Raw genomic sequence first — 22,502 nt, 5'->3', positions numbered from 1 at the left:
ATAACAATCACGCCGCAGTTTTTGTTGCGTGTTGCATTTGGGGTGACCACCTTGGCGGCCAGATGATGCTGGTCTGGCTCTTGGTCCTCGTCTCAGATTCAGATTCAGATCCCCAGACCTGAAAGCAGCCTCTGGCAACGACATTCGAGGTTGCTGGTCCGCCGGACTCATCAGTGTCAATGCTGCATGCTGGATGCTGGATGGTGGATGCTGATGCTGGATGCTGGATGCAGGGTCCATGCTCCAGGTCCATGGTCCTTGGTGTGTGGTACGCATGCGCCCAGCAGCGCCCCAAGGAATGCGTTGCACGAAATGCAAAATGTCAGCGGCGGCGGCCCAATCGCATGGCGGTGCGAGCGGGACACTTACTGCGCAAGCGAGAGGCACATTCCGCAGGCCCAACTGGAATTTCCTTTGTTTTCTGTGAGAAATTTCGAGCCAACACATAAATTGTCGTAGGCGCAAGCGGGCAAGAAGTTCCTGGCCGCCACACAGCTTCCAAAGTGTCCCAAGTCGGCACTGAGTGGCGATTTTCGACTACACTCGCCAGAAAGTGATTTTTCAAAATTAAACTACGTCTAAAATTATTAAATCATTTTTAGTCTTCCTAAAATTACATAATCATAAAAAAGTGGAGAGCATATAATTCTCTTAGATATAATTCGTTCTCTTGAAATATTCTCGTATTATATAATTTAAATTTCGGATTATACATAATTTAATTGCGAACATTAAATTTTTGTATGCTATTGTTTAAGTACCAACGATTTGTATGCTTAATGGGCCCCTCTTTTGTTGCAAAGTGTGCTTTTAAAGAGCCGAGCAATTGCTTGGTGGCTTTCGGTTTCGGTTCGGTTTTGTAGTCGGCGATGGGAGCTGATCATCAGCGTTGGCATTTAGACAATTAAAATACTTCAAGTGCTTGTCTTTCGCTCAACGTCACATTTTGTTTATTTATGTGCATTAATTCGCCGGGTAGCTTATAAATTTCCTTTTCCCCGCTATACAGCCACCTCACATCTGCTCCAGCCGAAAAACAATGAGTTCTGTTCGGGAGGCTACAAGTTCATTGCCTAAGTCTTTCGATTGCTCGGAATTGCACGCCTGGAATTTGACGAGTCAGTCGGCAAGTCTGCTATGCCAGTGGCTATTTTTAGAGCGGCACTTACACAATTCGTTTACATATTAAATACGAAAATCCAGCCATTCGATTGCTTATTCAACTCAATCAAAATTCCTAGGAAAAATTCCTCGGCCATATCATTTACAACGTGCGCGCTTGATTCCACGTCCAATCATTCAATAAATTGGCACTGTCAGATCCCTCCCCCCAGTCACCCCCACATGACAACATTTTAACTAACTGCCTGACAAATACAAAACAGTATAATTTTTCAATTAGCAAATGATAAATCAAACTAACACTCAGCGGTCGGACGCGGGGAGCTTGTGTCAAATTGAAAATTCAAATGCAGTCTTTAGTTTATTAATTGCTTGAAACGATTGAAAGGGATGGGGAGGGGTCGTGGAATTTTCTCTGGCTGATGGGATTCATAATTACGCATATAAGCAACTGTTTTGTTTATTTAATGCAATTAGTGACAGAGATCTTGAGGGGAGAACTTGTGCTGTACACAGAATTAGTGGGGAAATCAGTTTAAAGTGGGGAATGATAAAACTATCAACCAATGTTAAGTATCTACAAATATTATTGAGAAAGCTACTACAATTTTTCATGCTTAAATAGCTAACAAATATTTAAATTTCTATATGCCTTATATGTAACTAATTTTGAATTGACTGTCTAGTACGACACACAGATATTTATATCAATATAACTGTAATAAAATGTACAGATTAATTATAAAATAACAAATATTTGCATACATACGGTTCTACTGCAATTCTCTTTGTTGTGTGGCAACCGTTTTATGGTGCACTTTGCAAATAAAGGGACTATTAAAAACTAATTTATGTATAACTGTAAAGATAAATTCAATTTGTTTCTAATGGCGGTCGGCACTGTGGGAGAAGGAAATAAAATTAATACTTTATCGTCCAGTTCGGTTGAGTCATTAGCGCTGGTGAAACATTCCTATAAATGTCACAGCGAGTACCGAGGGTTATTAAGTCGGCTAACGAACAAATCTGGAAGACAGAAACTCCAGCTGAGTTCACACGGCTCGAACATGCAGCAATGAATTCACATTCAATTAACTTCGCGCCTCATTTGAATAGCAGGGCACACGTTCGGATATGCTAATTGCATATTAAATATAAATATATTCATTTCACAGGCAAAGTCATTGCCATTTTGCCGTTTCTGCTGATTAATTGTTTTGTTTTTGTTTTGGTTACACTCAACTATGCAATTGTTACTGCCTCCTTTTCTGCGATCATCAAAACATTCGTTTCCGCCAGCCGCTAACGAAAGACTTAGGCAGCGAACTTGCAGCCAGCTTCTAACGAAAGACTTAGGCAGCAAGCTTGCTGCCGTTGCAGTGGCCTTCATTAGCTGGCCAAGGCTTATATGCTAATGCCCCATCGGCGTCCTCATGTGGGGTCCAAGTCCAAGTCCACGTCCAGGTCCACGACCACGTTCACTTCCACCCAGAGTGTCCTGCTGTCAGACCGGCTACTAAACTGGCATTTATGCGCAGCACCTGCTGCCTGCCACCGCCTGTTAGACATTAATCCGTGGCATTTAGTTACGCTTTAATAAGATTTCTTGCTCCCGGCGAGTACGTTCTTCTTCTTGGCCGTCTGCCGGGGAAAGCTGGAAAGCATTCTCAGCCTTTGTTTTGCTTCAATTTACTTTTTTTTGCAGCAGCAGTCGAAGCTGCAGACAAAGCGACGCGCCGCAAACCACACTGGCTTTCCATGGCTGTGGCGCCCCATTTTAACACCCAAGTATGTGTGGTTATTAAAGATCCAAGAAATCTGCTGTGTGTACGGTATTAAGAGTTTCACAGCAGGGCAACCAAGAACAATGTTCATTTTAGTAGTTAAGAGGAATATGTTATTTTAAGCTGAGCAATAACAAGTTTAGAAGTTGTTGCTAAACAGGGAAAGAAATCGAAAAAACAGATAATTATTAATTGTGATTATTACTTAAAGCTTAAAGCAGGGTATTCCTAGGAATCGATACTGCCAACCTGGTGCCTTTCGATCAATAGGAATTTCAGTAATGAGGGAAGAGCTGTTCTCCAAGGCGAGTATTAAGTTCTTGGACTGCATGCCATCGTCATAATCTCAATCATCGGCATGCAAATGTGCACTCGCGAATGCCTGTGGCTTGTGGAATATCTAACGAGTGTTGAACTAATTAAGGTCGTGCACACCAGACCTATATATATGGCTTCGGAGTCCAGGAATCCATCCGCACATACATACGTATATGTATATCCAGTAATGTCGGCATGTTGGGGAGCCATTAAGAAATTACACGAATTTCGATCTTCAGCGAGGCAAAAGTGCAACTGTTATATGGCCAAGAGATCGAGATCGAGATCGCTGAAAGGGCAAACACTCTTGAGTTGTACGTCCGAACACTCGACTTGGAATTGGATTGGAGGACTGGAATGGGGAATGACGGCTGAGACAATGCCGGATGATGATCTGCCAAGATCCAGATGCAGATCCAGATCTTCACAAGGAGCCAGTGAGCAATTCATATTCATTCATATTTGTATTTACTTAACTCGCCGATGAGGATGAGGATGCGCATGATGATGGTGCCGCTGGAGGAGATGCGAAGATGACTTGCAACTTAACGAGAACCGAATCTGTTGCTTTTATGCCCTTACGTTTCCCCCCCTCACATGCACACATCCATACATATCCGTATATGAAAGACCCAGTCTTGATGTTTTATGGGACGCCCGTTGGCCGTGTAAATGGAGTTTCGACAGCCTAATTGGAGATCAACGCAGTATAATTGTCTGGATGCCCGTCTGCTCCGGCTTCTGATGATGAAGTCGTGGCCCGAGAACAGGTGAATGAATTTGTGACAGCCGCACAAAGGCAAATGATGTATTGATAGCATCTGTTTTTGGGCGGAGGAGAATCTGGAGATCTGTAGATCTGGAGAAAACGGCAGCCAAAGCGGCAGGACGTCGGCAGCCATTCGATTCAGCGAATGTGAGTCGAAAAGTCTCGACTTTTATGCTGATGATGCTGGTCTTTGTTGCCGCTTTGGCTGCCAGTTGTTATTATTCTGGCTCTCGGCTGTTGGCTTTGTGGCTCGATGGTCCTTTGTGTAAGGACAAATGCAAATTGAGGCCTGTAATTTTTGTTACAATTTGTTTTCTCCATTATGATCTGGCTCAGATTTCCAGAGTGCTCTTTGCGATACAATTCCGTCCTTTTGAGACTGTCTTTTTAGAAGAATGAATGCTTGATGTATCGGTCTATATAGGTTTTGCTTTAAAATTGATGGCTTTCCTTTAAGATATATGCTACCTACTGCAACATGTTTCCTCAAAAATGTATTTCCACAATTGCAATTTACCCTTTCGCAATAAGAAAAGGCTAATAAAAAAAATGCTCCGATCCTTCGAGCCGGATTTGAACCAGCGACCTATGGATGTCTACACTCGTAATGCCAATCTACAGTCCACCGCTCTACCAACTGAGCTATCGAAGGTCTATATTTGGCTCGCTGCAAAACGAGTTCATAAACAACCCGAGTGAAAGACAACTTATCAGCTGAGACAAATTTAAGTGGCGGTATTTCGACGGCGTGGAGCTGATTTGGGGGGAAATGAGCTTCGCTTTATGCAGAGCCAGCAGTGAATATCGAACGCAGGCCGATTGTTTTCGGATTGCTTGTTGTTTTTTTCGGCCAGATGAAAGAAGGGCGCCGGGTGTAAACACAGACAGTGCGCATCGGGGGCGACAATTAACGTGGCCACCTAGTAAACGCCGGCTGTGAGTCATCTCCCCGGGGAACCAAGTTTACTCTAGCAGCATCGCCTGTGGCCCGAAGATTCGGGAACCGGACCAAGTGAATCATGCCACAGGCGCGCACAAGACACGATCCGTCTTATCAGGCAAGTGGCCCGAGGTCCGATGGTCCAGGGAATTCGAGCTCGCCCGGGGGCCTAGGACACATAACCACGTAGTATCTTAGCAGCAGCACTCGGACAAAGTGTGTTCCCGATAACACAGAGGGCAATTTTTGACGGCCCGAAAGGCAAGACCAGGGAAATACTTAACAAACCAATTAGGATGCCAAAAAAGCGGCAAGTCATAAAAATCGAGAACCAAAAACGGGCATCCGACCAATATCGGCTTATCTATATGAGAGTATCACTTAGAGATGGCAGCGGGCCAGAATCATTAATGCCGTAAAGGAATATGGAACTATTTAATAATAAATATATTATAATAATAAATTAATGAATAAATGCCTTTACTATTATATTTGTATTAAACATAATTTATTAGCCCTATGTACACATCGCATAGATGGAATCGGAACGTTCCTTGTGCCATCTCTAATGCTCACTGAGATGGTCAAAAAGGTTGGCCAAGAAGTGCATCAGAGGAAGCGGAGCGAAAAAACTGACAGCTTACGGATAATTACCGAGGAAAACACACAGATGCAGGGCTGCTGGATGAGGGGCAGGTGAGCGCCACGGCCACGATGGAGATGAGGGACAGGTGAGCGGGACGGGGAAGCGGCAAAGCGGGACGGCTAAGCGCCATGAGCGGCGACTTGTGTGTGATCCATTGAGTAAGGTTTCGGGCTGAGAGTGTGTTAGTGTGTGAGTGGATCGATTGCTCAAAACGTCTTGTTAGATAAGGAAAAATGATTCCCGCGGCGAGGGGTCAGCCAGTTGGGTTAGTTATTCGTAATTTGCTCAGGTATGTTACAACAAATGTTCATAATTTTTAAGAATGACTATCTACCTTTTAGAATTTCTACCCATTTTTGCTTATCAACCGTCTTCGATCTGAAATGGTCGGTGAGGGCTCTTGATCTTGGTATCAATTTCCCGCTATGATTGAATGAATTTTCCCAACTCCAGTCCCGGTCTCAATATGTGGGCGTTGTCCTATCGCTCCAACAGATCTGGCATGGCCTACGAAAAATTGCCAAGTTCCTGGGAAAACCGAGGACTATTTTGGCAAGGCGTTAGACCCCTGAGTGGACTTTATCTTCTATCGGCTTGTGTGTGGCAAGTCGAACGAGAGAAATGCTGAGATCCTCGTTTTCGGCCGCCTGATGCCTGATGCCTGATGAGTCATTTAATTGAGCCCGAAAATTCACTGTGCCACTTGGAAGGGGTAAATTAATTTACTCTTCCGATAAACCCAGACAACATCCCCGAATGACTCATTCAACCTTCCTGCTACGGAATTGCACTAAGCTCTTGATTTTCATTTCATTAAGTTTTGTAATGGAATTTAATCGACTGAGCTATTAATAGACTGAGGTTGAAAGCGGGCAATCCCCACGATAATCAGTATTAGCTAAGCTCCGATTTTCAAAATACGCTGAGACTACACTTTTATTTTACTATACGTACACATTAAATTAAGCTGAAATTGCTGAACATATTTACAAATTGAAAACTTGAAATGGAAAAAATAAAGCTGTGGTGCAATTTCATTCACTTGACATTGATCTACACACAATCTACACACAGTAAAACTTTGTTTTTGACCTGAAATGTAGCATAATTAATATTTATTACCCGCCCTTATCAGCATCAAAGTTCATTCAGCTGTTTGAATAGTTATTCCAGATTCCTATCACTTCATTTGCCAGCAATTTGTTACGTTTTAGACAGTTCTAGGAAAGTTGATATGCATGCAGATCTTTATCGCCCGTTTCGAAGTGGCTCATTTAATTAACAAATTACCCGTTAAGCTCTGGTTTCACAGCTGGCTTTCCACCGATCTTGTTAGCAAGTAAATGCTTTGCTTTTTTTTAGTTTTTAATCTACAAAACGAAGCGCTGGCCACTTGCTACTCTTATCAACACGTATTGGGGTATACCTGTGACGGTGTTGTTGCTGCGCTTAAATGCTGCGATAAGCTTTTTGCCATTGTTTCACTTCAATGTGTTTTTTTTTTGTTTTTTACGAGTTCTTGAACTAATTTTGATAAGCTGGCGAAATTCTAAATTGACACCTGAGCTGCCACCGCCTTCGATAGCTCAGTTGGTAGAGCGGTGGACTGTAGAAGTGCTCAACTTGCATCGCACCTTCCAGGTGATCGAATGCAGCAGACATCCATAGGTCGCTGGTTCAAATCCGGCTCGAAGGATAGCTTTTTACAGCATTTAATACCCAACTTTTGTGCATCCCTCACCTGTAATCCGTAGTAAATAAAGAGCATTGGAGATTTTTTTGATAAATTGTTTTCTTTTATATTTTTCATCTTTCTTTTCATCCTCGCTCCTGCATCATCATCATCGTCGTCCTCAAAAATACGATTTGTTTTAAATAAATAAAATAATAATGTTTATATGACAAACTGCATATGCAAATCGTGCTCTGCAACATCAGGCACGAATCGATATTTTCCATTCATCGCGATTTCTTTTTGTGGGCTTTTCTCTTTTCTTTCGTTTCTATTAATTTATCCAACATGCTGAGCTTAAGCGTTAGGTCTTACTTTTCTAGATTAATTAACGTTTACGGATTTATTCGAGCTTAGCTTAGAACGCATAACGATGTAGATAGTTATTCATATATTTATAGGGCATACGTTTTGTTTATACAGTTACGTTTAGTTGAATGCGCAACGAAGTTTGAATACCCTTTCGTCGATATGTGTGTGTGTGTGTGCGTGTGCGTGTGTGGTTGTGTGTTTGCTTATGGGTGAGTGAGTGTGTATCGCATATAAAGTATATAGGTGTTTAGTACATATACAAAAGAGTTACATATGCAATATCTCTTTGTTTTTCTGGTTTTCTACAACTATGTGTTTAGGATGATAGTTCCTAAGTAATTTCAAGTCATTATTCGGTTATGCTCTCGCTAGTTTAATTTACAAGTGGATTGCTATTGCTTTATAAAATTATTAACAAAAAACGGCTAGTAGAATAGGTCTCCTTTCCACATACATGTACATACAGAGATACCAGTTCGCATCGATAGGGTTTTTTAATATATATTAGCATTTTTATACAATTTGTTCAATTGGTCGCTCTTACTCCTAAGCATACTCCTCTATTTCTCCCTTAACTTCATCTTCAGCAGCAGCAGCTCACACAGATACGAAAGTATCTAATATCTGAAGTATCTGGCGGATGGGCGGGACTATCTTTGTTGGGGGCGTGGCATGGCGGCTATATACAGTGGACTCTGCGCTCTCAAATCTGCACTCTGATCTGGGATTTTTCGCCAGCCTGGCTGGGGAAATCGACAGAGGCTCCAAGGTGGGCGGTTTTGGTGGGGACGTGGATGTGGGCGTGGGCGTGGGCGTGGGCGTGGCTGCCGCCTGTTGCTCGTTACTCGATACGGCTAAAGTCTAACGATTTACACTTAAAATTCAAATATTCAGTCCATTTTGTTTGCGTTGTGTTTAAAGCATTGACGGCTTGGAACCAAACAGCATTTGATGCTCTCTCGCTCGCGATTTCCCATCGCATCCACTCGGAAAGTGGATGGCGTGGTATGGTGCGATGGTGGTGCGAATCTATCGACAGCCACAGCCCACCACTGTCATCTCCTGGTAGTTCTTCAGCACCACCGTACTTTGGTCGTTGAGATAGAGCATGGCCACGCTGTCCAGTTGCGTGGGCACGCAGCACGCCTTCGGCACCTTGCCGGGATTCATGTTGTTGACCAGGGTCTGCACCACGGCGTGGTTGGTCGAGTTGAAGTGGTCGGCCAGCGGGAAGGGGCACTTCCCGTGGCAGTAGTACGCATCGTAGCCCAGAGGCGCCACAATCCAGTCGTCCCATCCCACGTCCGAGAAGTCCACGTACAGCGAGTGCCGCCGGCAGGTGTCGTCGTGGTTCTTGCGCCGCGTCGGCCGTCTCGGCTGCCGCTTGTTCCGGCCGCCCTTGCCGCCGCCCTCTCCGCCGGACACGTCCCGGATGGAGCGCGCCTTGTGCCGCCCGTCGTCCGTGTAGGTGAACAGGAGCGGCTGCTTGTGCTGCCACCGCTCGTGCGCCTCGTCCGCGCTGCGGCGCAGGCGTACATGATGGTGTGGTGCCGGCTTCAGGGAGCGGACCGTCCGCACCTCCACCAGCAGTCCGTAGTTGCGCTGCGGACTCGCCAGCCACCGGTCCACGGCCGGCTGGACATCGAGGCTCACCGTGTCCGTGCTGTTCAGCCGGACCGTCTTGGTGTCCAGCAGCAGATAGCTCGGCTCCCGCTGGCCACGCACCCCGACGCGCGTGATGTCGTAGACAAGCACCTGGTAGCGCGTCCGATTCGCCGACGATCTGCTGGCAACCACCTGCGGACTGAGTGCGTCCCGGGTCAGCTGCAGCTCCGCGGCCTTCAGCTTCTCGTCGGCGGGAATGCTCTTCACGTCGAAGTGCAGCCGAAACCGGTGGTGGTGCGGAAATCGATCGTCGATTTTACTATCTGCAAGTATACGGAAAAGAAGGATGTTGCGGTTGAGTTTGGTGCAAATAAAATATCTATTCATTTAACTTTAAAATGGGCTGCCTATGTTATACCCCAACTTTTTATCAGTGTTCCTAAAAAAACGACCACTTCCAGCTGTCTGCTTCATCCACCTGAAATCGGAATCAGCGAATATAACCGGACAATCCGGAGGATCAAGTGCATGAGCCTCTATCTGTGGGGATATAGCGCGGCTCGGATCTCCGTGCGGATGATTAGACACACCTTCGGGCAGCCCAGTGCATCTACCTGGATTCCTGGACCAGTAAGTAACCCCTGCTTAAATACACCCACTACTCTGGAGCGTAGAAAGTGCAGGGAAATCGGGGACAAAAAAGGTAGGTCGAAAATCGCACGTTCCAGTTGTCCAGCCGCCTTTTTACGACTGGCGCCTGTGCTAAAGACCCTGGCCCACACCGGCCTACCTTTTCGGATCTGTCTATATATATGTGTGTATGGGTATGTATATATATCTGTGCGGCAAGGTGCAAACGCTGCACGCTTGCCGAAAAATCTTAATTTGAATCGACGCCGCCGCCGCTGCCGTTTTCAAGTACCTTGCACAAAGAGCACAGCGAGTCGTAAATTCTTTTGGGAAGCGGGAATCAACCGGAGGGTTGGGATCCGAGTCTCCGAGTCCGAAAACCAGAAACCAACAACGGCACAGATGCCACAGGCTAAAGCCGTGGCCAGAACTGAACCGTAACCAAGACAAACTCGACTCGCCAGTCGGCTTAGACACTTGGCTTTAGACACTTGGTTTGTGCGGCTGGGTTACCTGCTCTTAACTGCTTTATTGTTCGACCCTATAATCCTGCGGAAAATAATGCGAAATACGCTTTAATAATAATTGTTATTCCTACAAATACAATATAAAAGCCATTTAGCGCATGCGCTAAACGGTCCTGGTGTAATTCCGAGGAAATTTTTCAAGGTCACTGTCGAGCTGTCGTCGCGGCAGAGCAGGTAAAAGGACTCTCGTGTCCTTTTAGCTGTTCATTTTGGAAAGCCGTGGAATTTCCGCGTGATTTCACAGCGCTTGCGTGAATGATATGAGGGGTGGATCGATGGATCGGGGACAGAAGGATCTTGGGACTGGCAGGTATGCAAATCGCTTAGATGAAGCAGAATTTCAGGGAAAATCCGGCTGGCTCTTCATTCGCATTTTGGTAGTGGAAAGTACGCATTGCGATGAGTGGGAATATAAATTACGGATAATACAGATCGAAGCCTTTCGCGGTGCACAAAAATCTAGGCGGATGGCAGGTGGAAAATTCAGGTATAGGAAGTAATTGGATCCAATCCATTGGATTACTTTTATGTCCTAATAAAAGGGGCAAGTTAGTTCGACTTTCTGTGTATATATTTCCTTATAAAATCGTTAGTTTTGGTTTTGGGCACTTTTATATGGAAACCTAAGGGGTACCAAGCGATCTAGATAAACCAGTATGAAGTCAATAAAAATGGAAATTATGCTAAAGCCACTATATATATCTAAAAACATTTGATTAAATTTAAATGTATTCGAAAGTTGCCTATAACAAAGCACAAAAATTTAACTATTGTGGCCTGAGATCATTGCATTAGTTTTAATTGCCTAATAATCCGAAAAGGACTTGCAAATATCTTGTAGAACATATACTAACAATATTAATAATATCAATAATATGCTAATTTTGATTATTTCCGCTTCCGGTTTTCTAGCCCATGATAATTCCACAAAGTGGTTTTAAATATTTGAAAAGGAGACTCACCTTTGTGTGTAAAACTTCGCACTGTGTTGGCCGACTTGGTCAGCAGTCCCGGCTTGGGGATGTTGACCGAGTCGATCTCGTGGCCCATGATCTCGGCGTAGAGCTTCTTCATCGGCTCGGGGATGATGATCTTGGAGCGGTCGATCTTGGGCGGCCGCTTCATCTTGAACAGCGAGAGCAGGCTCTTCTCGATCTCGACTAGAGTGGAGGGATCTGGCTTGAGCTTGTCCTTGATGAACGCCTCCTTGCTGTAGGTGGACGGGCCCTTCTCGGCGATGATGGCCTTGGCGTTGGCGGGCACGTTGATGGAGGCCACCTCGTGGTCGAGCACCAGCCTCGGCTCGTCCACGAAGATTGATTCAATCGCTGAGGACTGATGAGATTCTGTGGATGCACTGGCCTGCTTTCGCTGGTGGCTCTTCTTGTGGCTCCTCTGCTCCTTGATAGCCATTTTGTTGTGGTTATTGTGCTTGTGTTTATTAACTAATTGTTTAGACTTATTTTTGGAATTTTCTAATTGGTCTGTTCTTGGTTTATGCACTTCGTTGAACTGTCGGTTCGCGTCACTTTTGCTAGGTTTTTTGTTTGTTTTACTCCGATGGCTTTTATCACTATCACTGAACGAGGCGGGCTCGCTGAATGGATTAAATGCTTTTGCTAATGCTGTGCTGGTCGAGGCTCCTCCCGATCTAGATCCAGATCGTCCTAATCCCGATCCTGATTGTAGCGGAATCTGTGCGGCAACGGGCGCTATGGCGGCGATGAATCTCTCGGATATATCCTCGGTGCTAGCAACTCGAACAATCGTTTGAAAAGTCGCCAGCACTGCGAGGAGTAGAAGCCATGCGCGCATGGTCGCTTGCAACTCTGAAACGAGACAAAGACGAAGACATGGGTTAAGCGCTGGTCGGCAAGGGTTAGGTGGCTTCGGATAGGATTCGGATGTGGGCTCGGATGTGGACCGGAATGGAATCGCATTCGTATGCGATTCCACTCAATCCAATCCGCTCTTGCACTCACACTCAGGCGTCCATGGGTGCAAGCGGGACGACTATAGGGCCCAACTCTTCGTATCTGTCAGATAGTATCTGGTATCTTTCGCGGCGGCGACTCAACGTATCTGTATCTGTATCTGTGTGCGTGTCGGTGTGTCTCTGAGCGTGTGTGCGTTGGACGACGTGCGCTGCGCGACTGAACGCTGCTCTTCTTCTTCGGCAGGTAAGCGACGTCTGCAGCGGCGGTAGCTGCGGCAGCGGCAGCGGCAGCGCTGCGACCGCGGCAGCGACGTCGCCTCCTTTTGGCCCATTTGAGGGAAAAAGAGAGCGCAGCAGTCCGACCAGACCGACCAGACCAGAGAGCGCCGGGCCAAAGTTTTACGACCACGGATGGCCCTTCGGGGTGAAAGGTGCAACTAAAAAATGGTGGCTCTCCTCCTCAAGCTCTCCCCTCTCGCTCTGACTGGCCACCCCTCTCACTTGCTCTTCGGCAAGTGTTGCAATCGCAGGCGGACATTGCACCTTTTGCACTGACACACGATCTTTTGGGACCAGCTTTATCGTTTTGTGTCTACGCATAGAAATTCAATATAGCCCCATACCAAATCCAAACTTCAACCCCCACCCCCCTGCATTTTTCAGTTATTAGAGTAGCTTCGATCGTCATATTTTCCACTTATCGCTCGCTATAGCGCTTTGATTTACAAACAGGCGGCAATGCTCAAAAACCCGGAGAGCCAAACTTATCTAGAAAATTTATGAAAATTATTAGAAGTATTCTATATATTTTGGTTATAGGCTATAAATTTCCCAGATTTTATCTCAAGATGCGTTTGAGAAAGGTACGCCGTACGCACACGCACACACCTAGAACAAATTACATGTTGTTTTTCACATAAAGATTACCATCTTATCTTGTACTAAAAAAATTTGTTATATGGCAGGGCGCTTAAGCGCAAAGGGATCTTTCGAAAATGGTTAAATTGGAATTTGGAAAAGATGGCACACGCTGGGGGGTGCACAAGATCTTGGGCCTCCGATAAGGCGGATCGAGGGAAATTGGTTGAAATTGGAGGGGATCGTGGAGGGAAAGGGTGAATGAAATTGAATTTCATAAATACGTTTATGATTTGTTCATAATTTGTTGTTTGTTTTTAATATGTTCCCAGAATTCCAAGTTCCGTGGGTTGTGGTTGCGTGTGGTTTCAGTCTCAATTTCTCAGTTTCCCAGTTGCCCAGTTTCCAGCCAGAGTTTAGCAGTATTACTAGGCTCTTTACTACCTGCCCGATGGCAGGCGATATGGGACAAACGGGGGTTTCCCCTAGACATCCGAGCGATGAATGCCAGGCGCTATGCGGAATTTCCAAGCTCGCCGCCCATTCAGTGAAACTACGCGCACCAGATACCAGATACGATACTATGTCTATAACTCGCACTCAGCTCAATTCGAGTCATGAAAAGTTCAAATTTCAGCTTTTTGTCACATCGCCAACGACTCCGAAATGTTTCGCAAATTGACACATTTTTATTGTTAATGATTAAGTTTTGATTCCGGTTACCCAACACCCAAACGCACCCATACCATCGCTAAACTATAAAATAATCTGTGCCGCACTACGTCAGCAATTAGATTGGTGAATAATAAACGCCAACTTGGTCTCAAAACCCTTGGACACTCACGCATCCACAAGATACAATAGAATCGAAGACTATATTCTGCCGGGTTATTTATGTGCCAGGATATTGACATTTTTGTTTTGTGTTTGCCGCCGCTTTTTATGTTCCCTTTTTTAAGATTCGAGAGGGTCCATCTATAATATTAGTTGTGTATCAGAACGGTACTTTATTGTGCTGGCCAACAAAGGCTAAAGGAGTTCTTGGAAGAGGACCCCAGGCCAGGACGCAATACGATTATGATGTACGTGGGGAAATATTTTGATTAAGCGCTACATGAAATCGGTTTGGAAACAGGTTGAATTCGGTGAGTTCCTTTTCAAATTCACGCCCCATGTGTGGGAGAACTATTTAATTTCCTTTGGCAAAAAAAACTTTTTCCTTTAAACATTCCCATAATGTGTGGAAGAGTACGCCAAGCCAATGACTTCGAGAACAAGTTCTGCCCAACTACATTCGCCAAATATCCCATTACCAATTCCTATGGACAATTTGAGTTCTCTCGAATGACACGACTGAATGCCACATGCCATCGACAAGGCGAACAACCCGAAAATTCCTCGGATCGACGAGTACCATATTTTCAATATCAAATGAACTTGGCTCGATATCGAATGCACGACTGCCATTATGCAAGGGTTTTGTGTGCAGTTCTCACAAGTTCAGACATTCACCTCCGCCCCTTTCGCTTCACTACTGATATTTTTGACACATTTACATAAGCTTAGTGGACGAAGGCACGGCACTCACCTCAGTCTTATAAAGTTTCCTATGGTCGAGTGGTATCGCTTGATATTGGATCTCCGGGGGCCCGTATCGCTCAAGTCGAATATCGATACGACATGTGTTCGGTTATTAATTCGAAAGCCGTGTGATGGATCGCCCGGTTGGTATTGGTAATGGTAATAGTAACGGTAATGATAATGGTAATGGTAATGGTAATGGTAGAGGTGAAGGAAAGCAATCAAAATAGGAGCGACCAACTGTCTCGTGCACTTTTCCACTGAATTTATGACGGTGCTCGGGGCTCGGAATCAGAATCGGCTTGGATTCGGATTTGGAATCGGAATGGAATCCGTTATCGCGGCGAGCGGCTTTCGGCGTTCGGCTTTTGGTTACACTTGGATATATTTGCACAATTTACAGATGTTTATGGCGCTGCGGCCGTTTCGCTTTTCAAATAAATCACGCTTGTGTAAATATCTGATAGGGATGTCGGCTACTGTTTTCCTTCGATAATTGTAGATGAAGTAGATCGAGTTCTTGTTGAAAATAGTGTTGCCGCATTCGAGGCGCACCTGGTCGGTAGATGTGGCTGCGGTCCGAATGCCGCGGCACATGACACACTGGCACCCTGGGGTCGGGATCTGGATGTGGATCTCGGTCTGGACTCGGGCAGGTATCCTGGGGGATGCACCTGTCACCCGGCGGCTCCTTGGGCGGACGGTTCGCAGGTAATCCACATATTTATCCACTGGCACTCGCGCAACGCACTATGTTGAATTGAATTGAATTGTTTCTGGGCGCATCACCAGTATCTGTTTCTCTATTCGAATCCGAATCTGTATCCGAATCCGAATCTGTATCTGTTTCAGTATCTGTTTGTTGTACTTAATTCGTATTCACAGCTTTATTTGCTTTGGCTGGCTGTTCGGATTTCAGGGTTTCCCTTTACAACCCGTCAGTTGACATTCCACACACCCAGCTGAAGACACACACTCGCGCACAACAACAATCTCCTAGTACCTCAATTTCTTTGTTTCCGCACGGAGATCTCTTTGGCGATCGTAACGCTTCGCGTCGCGAATCTGTCCGATACTTTTTCCTATTTTTCTGGTATTATTTGGGGGCCCGAGAATTTTCCTCGAAAGCTTTGGGTTCACGCCAAGTGGCTCACTTTCCGCCGCTCATTTCGCTATAGATTTAAACTCGATCAGCGCTGTTGAACGACTAACGCCTTTCTGTCTACCTCTACCTGATTCCGATACTTCAGATACTCGGCTCGGCTACAGATACATCGGCGCTGCGAGCACACAGATACACACTTCGGCAGCTCCACTCCACGAGAGAGAGGGCCGTCGTTGCCGAGAGAGTCGAGTCGCCGATCGGGAGAGGAGAACTCGGAAAGTTGGGGCTTTAGCCCCATCTCCATCATTATCGCGATCATGATCACGCATCTCGTCTAGCGTTTCTCGGACTCGGATTCCCAGCCAGCGCGACGTCAAAATCTTCCTCGTTTTTTCGCCGCTCTCTTGAGTGACCACACACACACACACACGCAACCAGTTAATTGGTCGACGTTCTCCGGGGTTTTGAGTGGTTTTCATTCTCTATGGAGAGAGAATCCCACTCGACGTTCTGAGCTTTTTTAAAATCTTTGGGGCTTCGGGGCAGGCATTTTGGAAAACTCTAAGTTGGTACTTTGGGGCTCGGCTTGTGGCGAAATGAAATCTTTACGCTTATTAAAATGCGGAATACACACAGTCTTTTAAGGGAAAATATTCTGAACTCCCACAATTCCTAAATATTTAAAAATATATTCAAACAGTCTTATTGTTCGCGTTTGAAGCACTATCTATTAAATGCTTGGAAGTTTAGTAAAAGGCGATATTATAGAATGGCTTTTAACAACTTCGGGGAACAATCACTTCCCTTAATAAAAGCACTGCGTCTTGCTCTCGATTAAAGTTTTGAACAAGTGCTTCCTTTTAGGCAAGCGAATGGCAAACGTACACAATAGTTGTATTATTTATTTTGGAAATATTCATGGAACTTTGTAAGATAACCAAATATGTTTTATTTTGCGCTTTAGCCCATTTTGTGACATCTTACGGTATGGCTCGCAAATCGCTTTCACAATCTCCCCCTACTTACATTTGACACTCCTGCGAATTAAGTATCCAATCAGCCGAGTCGTTTCCTTCGGGCAGCAGAGTGGAGCATTAGCTCTCGGGGATTGGGATATCGAGCTGCACGAGCGCAATGAGCCGAGTATGAAACCAAACTGTCTGCGCATTCCTGGAGTCTGGGAGCTCGGATGCTCAGATGTTCAGAAGTTCAGTTGCTCCGATGCTCGGAGGTTCAGATGTGCCAGCCAGCCAGGCAGCGGTGGTATAATGACGATGATCACGATCATGATCACCGATCCACCGCACATGCCATGCAATATGGATGGCACAAGTGCGAGCGAGAGCTCGCTTGCTGGTTGTGTGTGTTTAGGTAACGAAATCCTTGGCAACAACACAAACAGAAAATGAAATCAAAAAGTCAGGAATTAGTATAATTTTATTGGTCGGAAGGCAAGAGGTAAAAAAGGGCAGCGGTGGCAGCCATAAGAATGACACATGCCGGCTCTTTCGCTCTCAGGCTCTCAGATACTCGCGCCACCAACACACACACACACCGACGGCCAGCTACATAAATGCATTTTAACTGCCTTTTGTTGTTGCACTTGTTTGTTTGTGCAGATGACTCTACGTTTAGTAACTCGGCGCTCTTTCTTTCAACTCGAATGCGAGTCTTCCTGGGCCTCCGAACACCCGCGCATGCGCAGCCAACGTGGCTCTGCTGCAGTTGTAGTTGCTGCAGTTGTTGCAGTTTTTGCTGCTGCACTTATTACCAACTGAGCAGGTGCTGCGAACCAGCCAAGAAGACGACGGATAATGGGGCTTGGTAGGTGGAGCTGGCTTACAAACGCACACAATGCCAAAAGGTTGCAGCCAAAGCTGCTAGTTCGCGTTCCAAAAGGTCTGATTGGGAACGATAGTATCTTTTTTTTACATTCATTTTGAGACTGGCAAACACTGTGTAAGCTCACTAATACCAGTGTGTCTCGATATCTCTTCTTGAAATTCCTTTAAATCTTTTCCTATGTCGGTTTGGTTTTAAGATGTAGAAGAAGTACCAAGAAAATGTGTTCAAAGTAAGCCCAATAAGGTCCCTTTGTTTGACCGCCGGAAATGAAGCTCAACTGAGAGAAATCCCAGTTTATGGCCTACTCAGATCCTGGTCCTGTTCCATTGAAGACCACTGGCGTCGTCTGGGCGATAGACTGACCAAATGGAGCATTGCCAGACATCGTGGCTATACTTCAATGTACTTTACTTTCTTCGCCACACATGGTCAACTGGCGCCAAGGCTGCTTAAGTAGCCTTTGTTCCCGTCCAGTTCTTCACTTGTCGCCGTCTGTCCGGCTCTTGTGCTGCTCTACTTATGCAGAGCATCGAATTTCCCAGCTATTTCTACGGCTCCTTAGCAGGACTACTGCGCTGAACTATAGTTCTATAGATGCAAAGCTATGTAATTAATCAATAGCATCCTTACATTCCAAAAATCTGATCAGTACAGTACATACAGTACAGTAGTGTAAGACACCTTTGCGATTCAAATGGTAATTTCTTTCGAAATGTACAAATGTATGGCTGTGAGTCTCCGCTTTGGCTGCCTAACCCCATGATGCCCCACCTCCCCGCGGTGATTCATGCCCATTGGCGCACAGAAAAACTCCAGCGCACTCCACACAGATACAGAAACAGATACAGATACATTTGCCGAGAAGAAGGCGGGCTCCAAAGTTCGTGGAGATCCTTTTGTATGTTAATCGTCTGTCTGATTTGTCCGTCTTTCTGTCTTTGTGTGCTCTGCTCTTCTGCTGTTCTTGAGATGGTTATGTGATGGTGATGGTGTTGGTGTTAGTGTCGTTCTGTGCTCCTCCTTCGATTCGTTTGGTATCTTCTGCTCTCTCGCTCTGCCGCTGCATCATCCGGCAGATAAACAGATACAGAGACATTGGCCCTGCGGAATGCCGGCTCTCCACTCAACTTTAATGGCACTTAATTACCTTTCGCACGGCCCTACTTATCGGACCACCAGAAATCTGAGTCCTTGGGCGGCTTATCGCCGCTTGCCATCCCTGGCGCTACTTTCACTGGACCAAGGAAACCAACAAGTGACGTCCGAAATTCCAAATACGAAATCCATTATCTTAGCTGCCGTTCATTTATCAAGTGCTCGTGTGTCATTTGTTAAAGGCAAGAGCCTGGCAAAAGCATCTCGCAGCGCAAAAACACTCGAGTTCTGGCTGGGAATGCTTCTCATCCCGATCCTGGACGGGGTACCAGGCGGCGGTCTACTGACCACATGCCAGGACCTCGGGCACAGCAGGATCGTCCCGATCCCTTTTCGCATTCTGTTTTCCCTCGCACGCAACGGGGGCATGAGTCCTAATTGTCCTCGAAGTGGATGGGAACTGCAAGGATGCGGGTGCCTTGGCGTAGCTGGGATAGTTTAATCAAAGTCTAGAAGATGGACATACTGGACAGTACTATCTTTGATCATTTAGGTGCAAATGAATTTGGAATGCAGTGTCCTTCTTCTCTAAAAACTCCTTCCATGAAATGCTTTTAAATGCATCTTCTAATGCTAGAAATCATTCAAACCTTCAAACAGTATTATAATATCTTTTACTAAACAAAGCCATAATTATGAAATATAGCCGCATGATATTTCAAGCCGAAAGTGACTGATAGAGATAAGGGTGTCCTAATAGAGATATCTATTTCCCGAGAACTTCCCTCCCCCAATTAAGGCTTATGTTGCTATTATTACATGGTCTAGTGTTTCAGCACACACACACACGCAGTGCGGTTGACCAAGAAATGGACCTCATTAGGGGATCCTTTATACGTGTCCATTGAATCGCTCCGTTTCTTCTCCGCTGGCCAGCTAATCAATTACCATCGAGAAGCAGCCAAAACGAACAAAAGTCGCCAAACAATGCCGCTTGGCACGTGGACACTCTTCGAGAGCCTTTCACTGCCTTCAGTTTGATGGAAAGGTGACAGTCGCAGTCACTTCAGGAAAACCAGAAACCGAGCCAGCCGAGTGAGGCAGCCGCAAAACTGCAATAACAAATACAAAAACACCATCAGATACAATCCGAATACGAATCCGAATCCGATTCCAATTGCTACGAGCATCAATTGTTGCTCGACTGGGTCCCTGGATTCTTGTCTCTGGATTCTCCACTGCGTCTTTTGTTCAATTAAAACGTTATTATTCTGTGTTTCGCTCTGCGATGAATGACAAACTGGCGGTAAACTGCAACTGGGGACTCAAAGTCTAAGTTGCATCTTGTGAAAGCTGATCCTGAACGTTTTGTAAGAAGCGGGGCATGGATATGGGTTTCGGTCTGGGTTTTTAGCTTGGGTTTGGTTTTCGTTTCGGAGTCCGGGATCTTGTGGTAATTCGATGCTGCCGCCGATGTCCCTTCCTTTGTTGTCGTCGGAATCGTTTTGTTTGTTTATAAATTGGTAACAAAGCCTCCTCCCTCGCCTCCTCCTTCGCCGGCCATTAGCCATCAGGATCGGCACTTGATTTATGCATTTTGTGATGGTAACCCGAGACCTTGAAGCGTTTTATTAGCGCCAGTTAATAATTCCCCTGGGAACATTGTAATTTCCTAGAGGCCAGCTCCAAATTAAGTGCAATTGAGTATGGGTGGTTCATAAAAGACGCTCTGAAGTCTATTGCCTTAACTTGATTGATGGCGATGATGGCGTTCGAGTTATACTTTATTATTTACTGGAGTTTTTATACTTTTCTCTATGATACATACGCCTTCCTAACTTTAACGTAGTTTGCTTTTTAGACATTGTATACCTATCAGAGGAAACCATAAACCTCTGTGCACAATAATGAAGACTTCTCGCACTCGTCAGCGGCGTGAAGCAATCCATATAGGAAGTGGGGAGGGAGCCACATGGCTCCACTTTATGGAAACAGTTTGAATTCGAATTAACACAGCGGGCAGCCCGCATAAGCATTAAAAGTCAATTGCAATTAAGTTCGGTTAAGCATGCACGTATCTTTTTGTGGGGGTATGTGCGAGAATATCAAAGGTAGATGGCTCGAAGCCCTCTCGAGTGGGCCACAAATCAAATTGGCTCCCTGATCCCCAGGCCGGGGATCGCATGGAAATCTGGGCATTGGGTAAGGGAGATTGGGGGTCGGGGATCGGGAGCTGTAGCGCCATCGATAAAACTTAATGGCCACCATAACTGTTGAGCCGAATGGCGGCAAATTGCAGCGCGCATTCAAATTTATTACTAATTGGGTGTGAATTGCAGGCAGTGCAAGTGCGGCATATGCAGCATGCAGCATAATCGAAATGGGTGCTAATTGATAGGCCTTTGATCTGCGGCCTCTATTTATTTACAGCGATTGTAAAACAACGGATCGTGCATAAAACAAACATTGCATGGGCAAATGGGCATGGGGAAATCGAAATGGGATTCCAAATGGGTAGTACTCCACGTAATCGCCGGGTCTTCGTGGGTCTGCAGCCAATCCGTTGACTGCACATCAAAATCATCATTAGCACCGGCGCTCTGGAGTTGGTAGTTGGGATCTCGGATCTCGGATCTGGGATTCGGGATTCCGGATTAGGGACTAGGGACTAGGAGTTCTTCGACACATTCCCGTAATGGTCGCATTACTGTCAAGTGGCCAACGGAAGGGAGACATCAAATTTTATGATTTCATAAATATTTAACCAGAGATTCAATCTCGGGCAGTTCCACTACAGTTGCTCCTCGTTCTCAAGAGTGCCTCCTTGTTTACACTAACTATGTCGGCTCCCGCAATAGAACACATTAATTTACTTTGTCTTCGGGCTGTAAACACTCGTTTCATTTACTGTTGCCAAGTCTTTGGCGTTGTCTTCTGGTCTTGTTGCTACCACATAAACTACTCGTAATGGCGCAATAATCGCCACTTACATAAATGTTGCCTAATATCCATTGTTGAATTTTATGCATCGGCACTTAGCTTTTGTTTTCCACTCGATTTGTGCCGGCTATTGTATCCCTATAATTGAACATAATATTTTTCGGGAGCAATAAAACGAAAGCTGTTCTTCGTGTTCATATTGCAGGGTGTTTGGGAAACTTATTTATTTAGAAATGTGTAACAGTGGAAGATATTCTTTGTTTTTAGAGCTGCCTGCAGTTCGAAGTACCGAGTCTTCTAAGGAAGTGTTTGTGGAAAATCCCAAAAGATCTGCATTTTCGCACTCTACCCACTTCCTATTTTCGTCCTTTTTTATCTGAGAGATGCCCCCGATTCGAGCAGAGTAAACATCGGCGGATCCATAAAGTTATGTTACATTTGCCATGCTCTGGCCCAATCAAAAGCACCATAAAATAGGCGATCTAGCGATCACTCCAATCCAAACAAAGGCGGGCGCTAAACTCGACACGATATTGCCAACTTTGTTGCCAAGATGATAAAATCGTTTGAGAATCTGTCACCTTGTCGCCATAAATTCGCAGCTCGAGGTGGCAAAAAACCACAAAACAAGCGAAAGATGAGGTGCCGATGATGGGGAACATAACATACATACATTCAGCAGCAACAACACACAATCAACATCGAAATTGAAATCGAAATGGGGAAGGAAAGTCTGGGAAGGTACTAAAGTTTACAT

General features: G+C 45.4%; 1 protein-coding gene and 2 non-coding genes across 6 annotated transcripts in view; 1 reads left to right on the top strand and 2 right to left on the bottom strand.

Moving 5' to 3' along the window:
• Window positions 1–4,551: 4,551 nt before the first annotated feature.
• Trnay-gua lies at window positions 4,552–4,645 on the bottom strand. Its single transcript has 2 exons — window positions 4,609–4,645; window positions 4,552–4,587 (listed from the first exon to the last, which is right to left on the bottom strand). It is a non-coding gene; the product is annotated as a tRNA-Tyr (tRNA).
• Window positions 4,646–7,154: 2,509 nt separating this feature from the next.
• Trnay-gua lies at window positions 7,155–7,275 on the top strand. Its single transcript has 2 exons — window positions 7,155–7,191; window positions 7,240–7,275. It is a non-coding gene; the product is annotated as a tRNA-Tyr (tRNA).
• Window positions 7,276–7,356: 81 nt separating this feature from the next.
• The window catches only part of LOC6542079 (protein decapentaplegic), a 36,260-nt gene continuing 21,114 nt past the window's right edge, over window positions 7,357–22,502 (bottom strand). Inside the window, exons 1-3 of one of the 4 annotated variants that reach the window (XM_026978798.1) lie at window positions 16,892–17,135; window positions 11,348–12,214; window positions 7,357–9,551 (exon numbers count right to left, since the gene is read on the bottom strand). In XM_026978798.1, coding sequence (XP_026834599.1) covers window positions 8,653–9,551; window positions 11,348–12,200 — 1,752 coding nt within the window. In that variant the 5' untranslated portion in view covers window positions 12,201–12,214; window positions 16,892–17,135 and the 3' untranslated portion in view covers window positions 7,357–8,652. Of the gene's footprint in view, window positions 9,552–11,347; window positions 12,215–12,367; window positions 12,571–14,767; window positions 16,005–16,891; window positions 17,136–22,502 lie in introns of those variants that run through there. The other 3 variants (XM_001968381.3, XM_026978797.1, XM_015159788.2) reach the window with 3 other exon arrangements.

This window comes from Drosophila erecta, unplaced genomic scaffold (genome assembly GCF_003286155.1).
Source record: "Drosophila erecta strain 14021-0224.00,06,07 unplaced genomic scaffold, DereRS2 tig00000055-arrow-pilon, whole genome shotgun sequence".
NCBI classification, from domain to species: Eukaryota; Metazoa; Arthropoda; class Insecta; order Diptera; family Drosophilidae; genus Drosophila; species Drosophila erecta.
The sequence above is the reverse complement of the archived record's forward strand: the minus strand, read 5'-3'. Positions and strand labels throughout refer to the sequence as shown.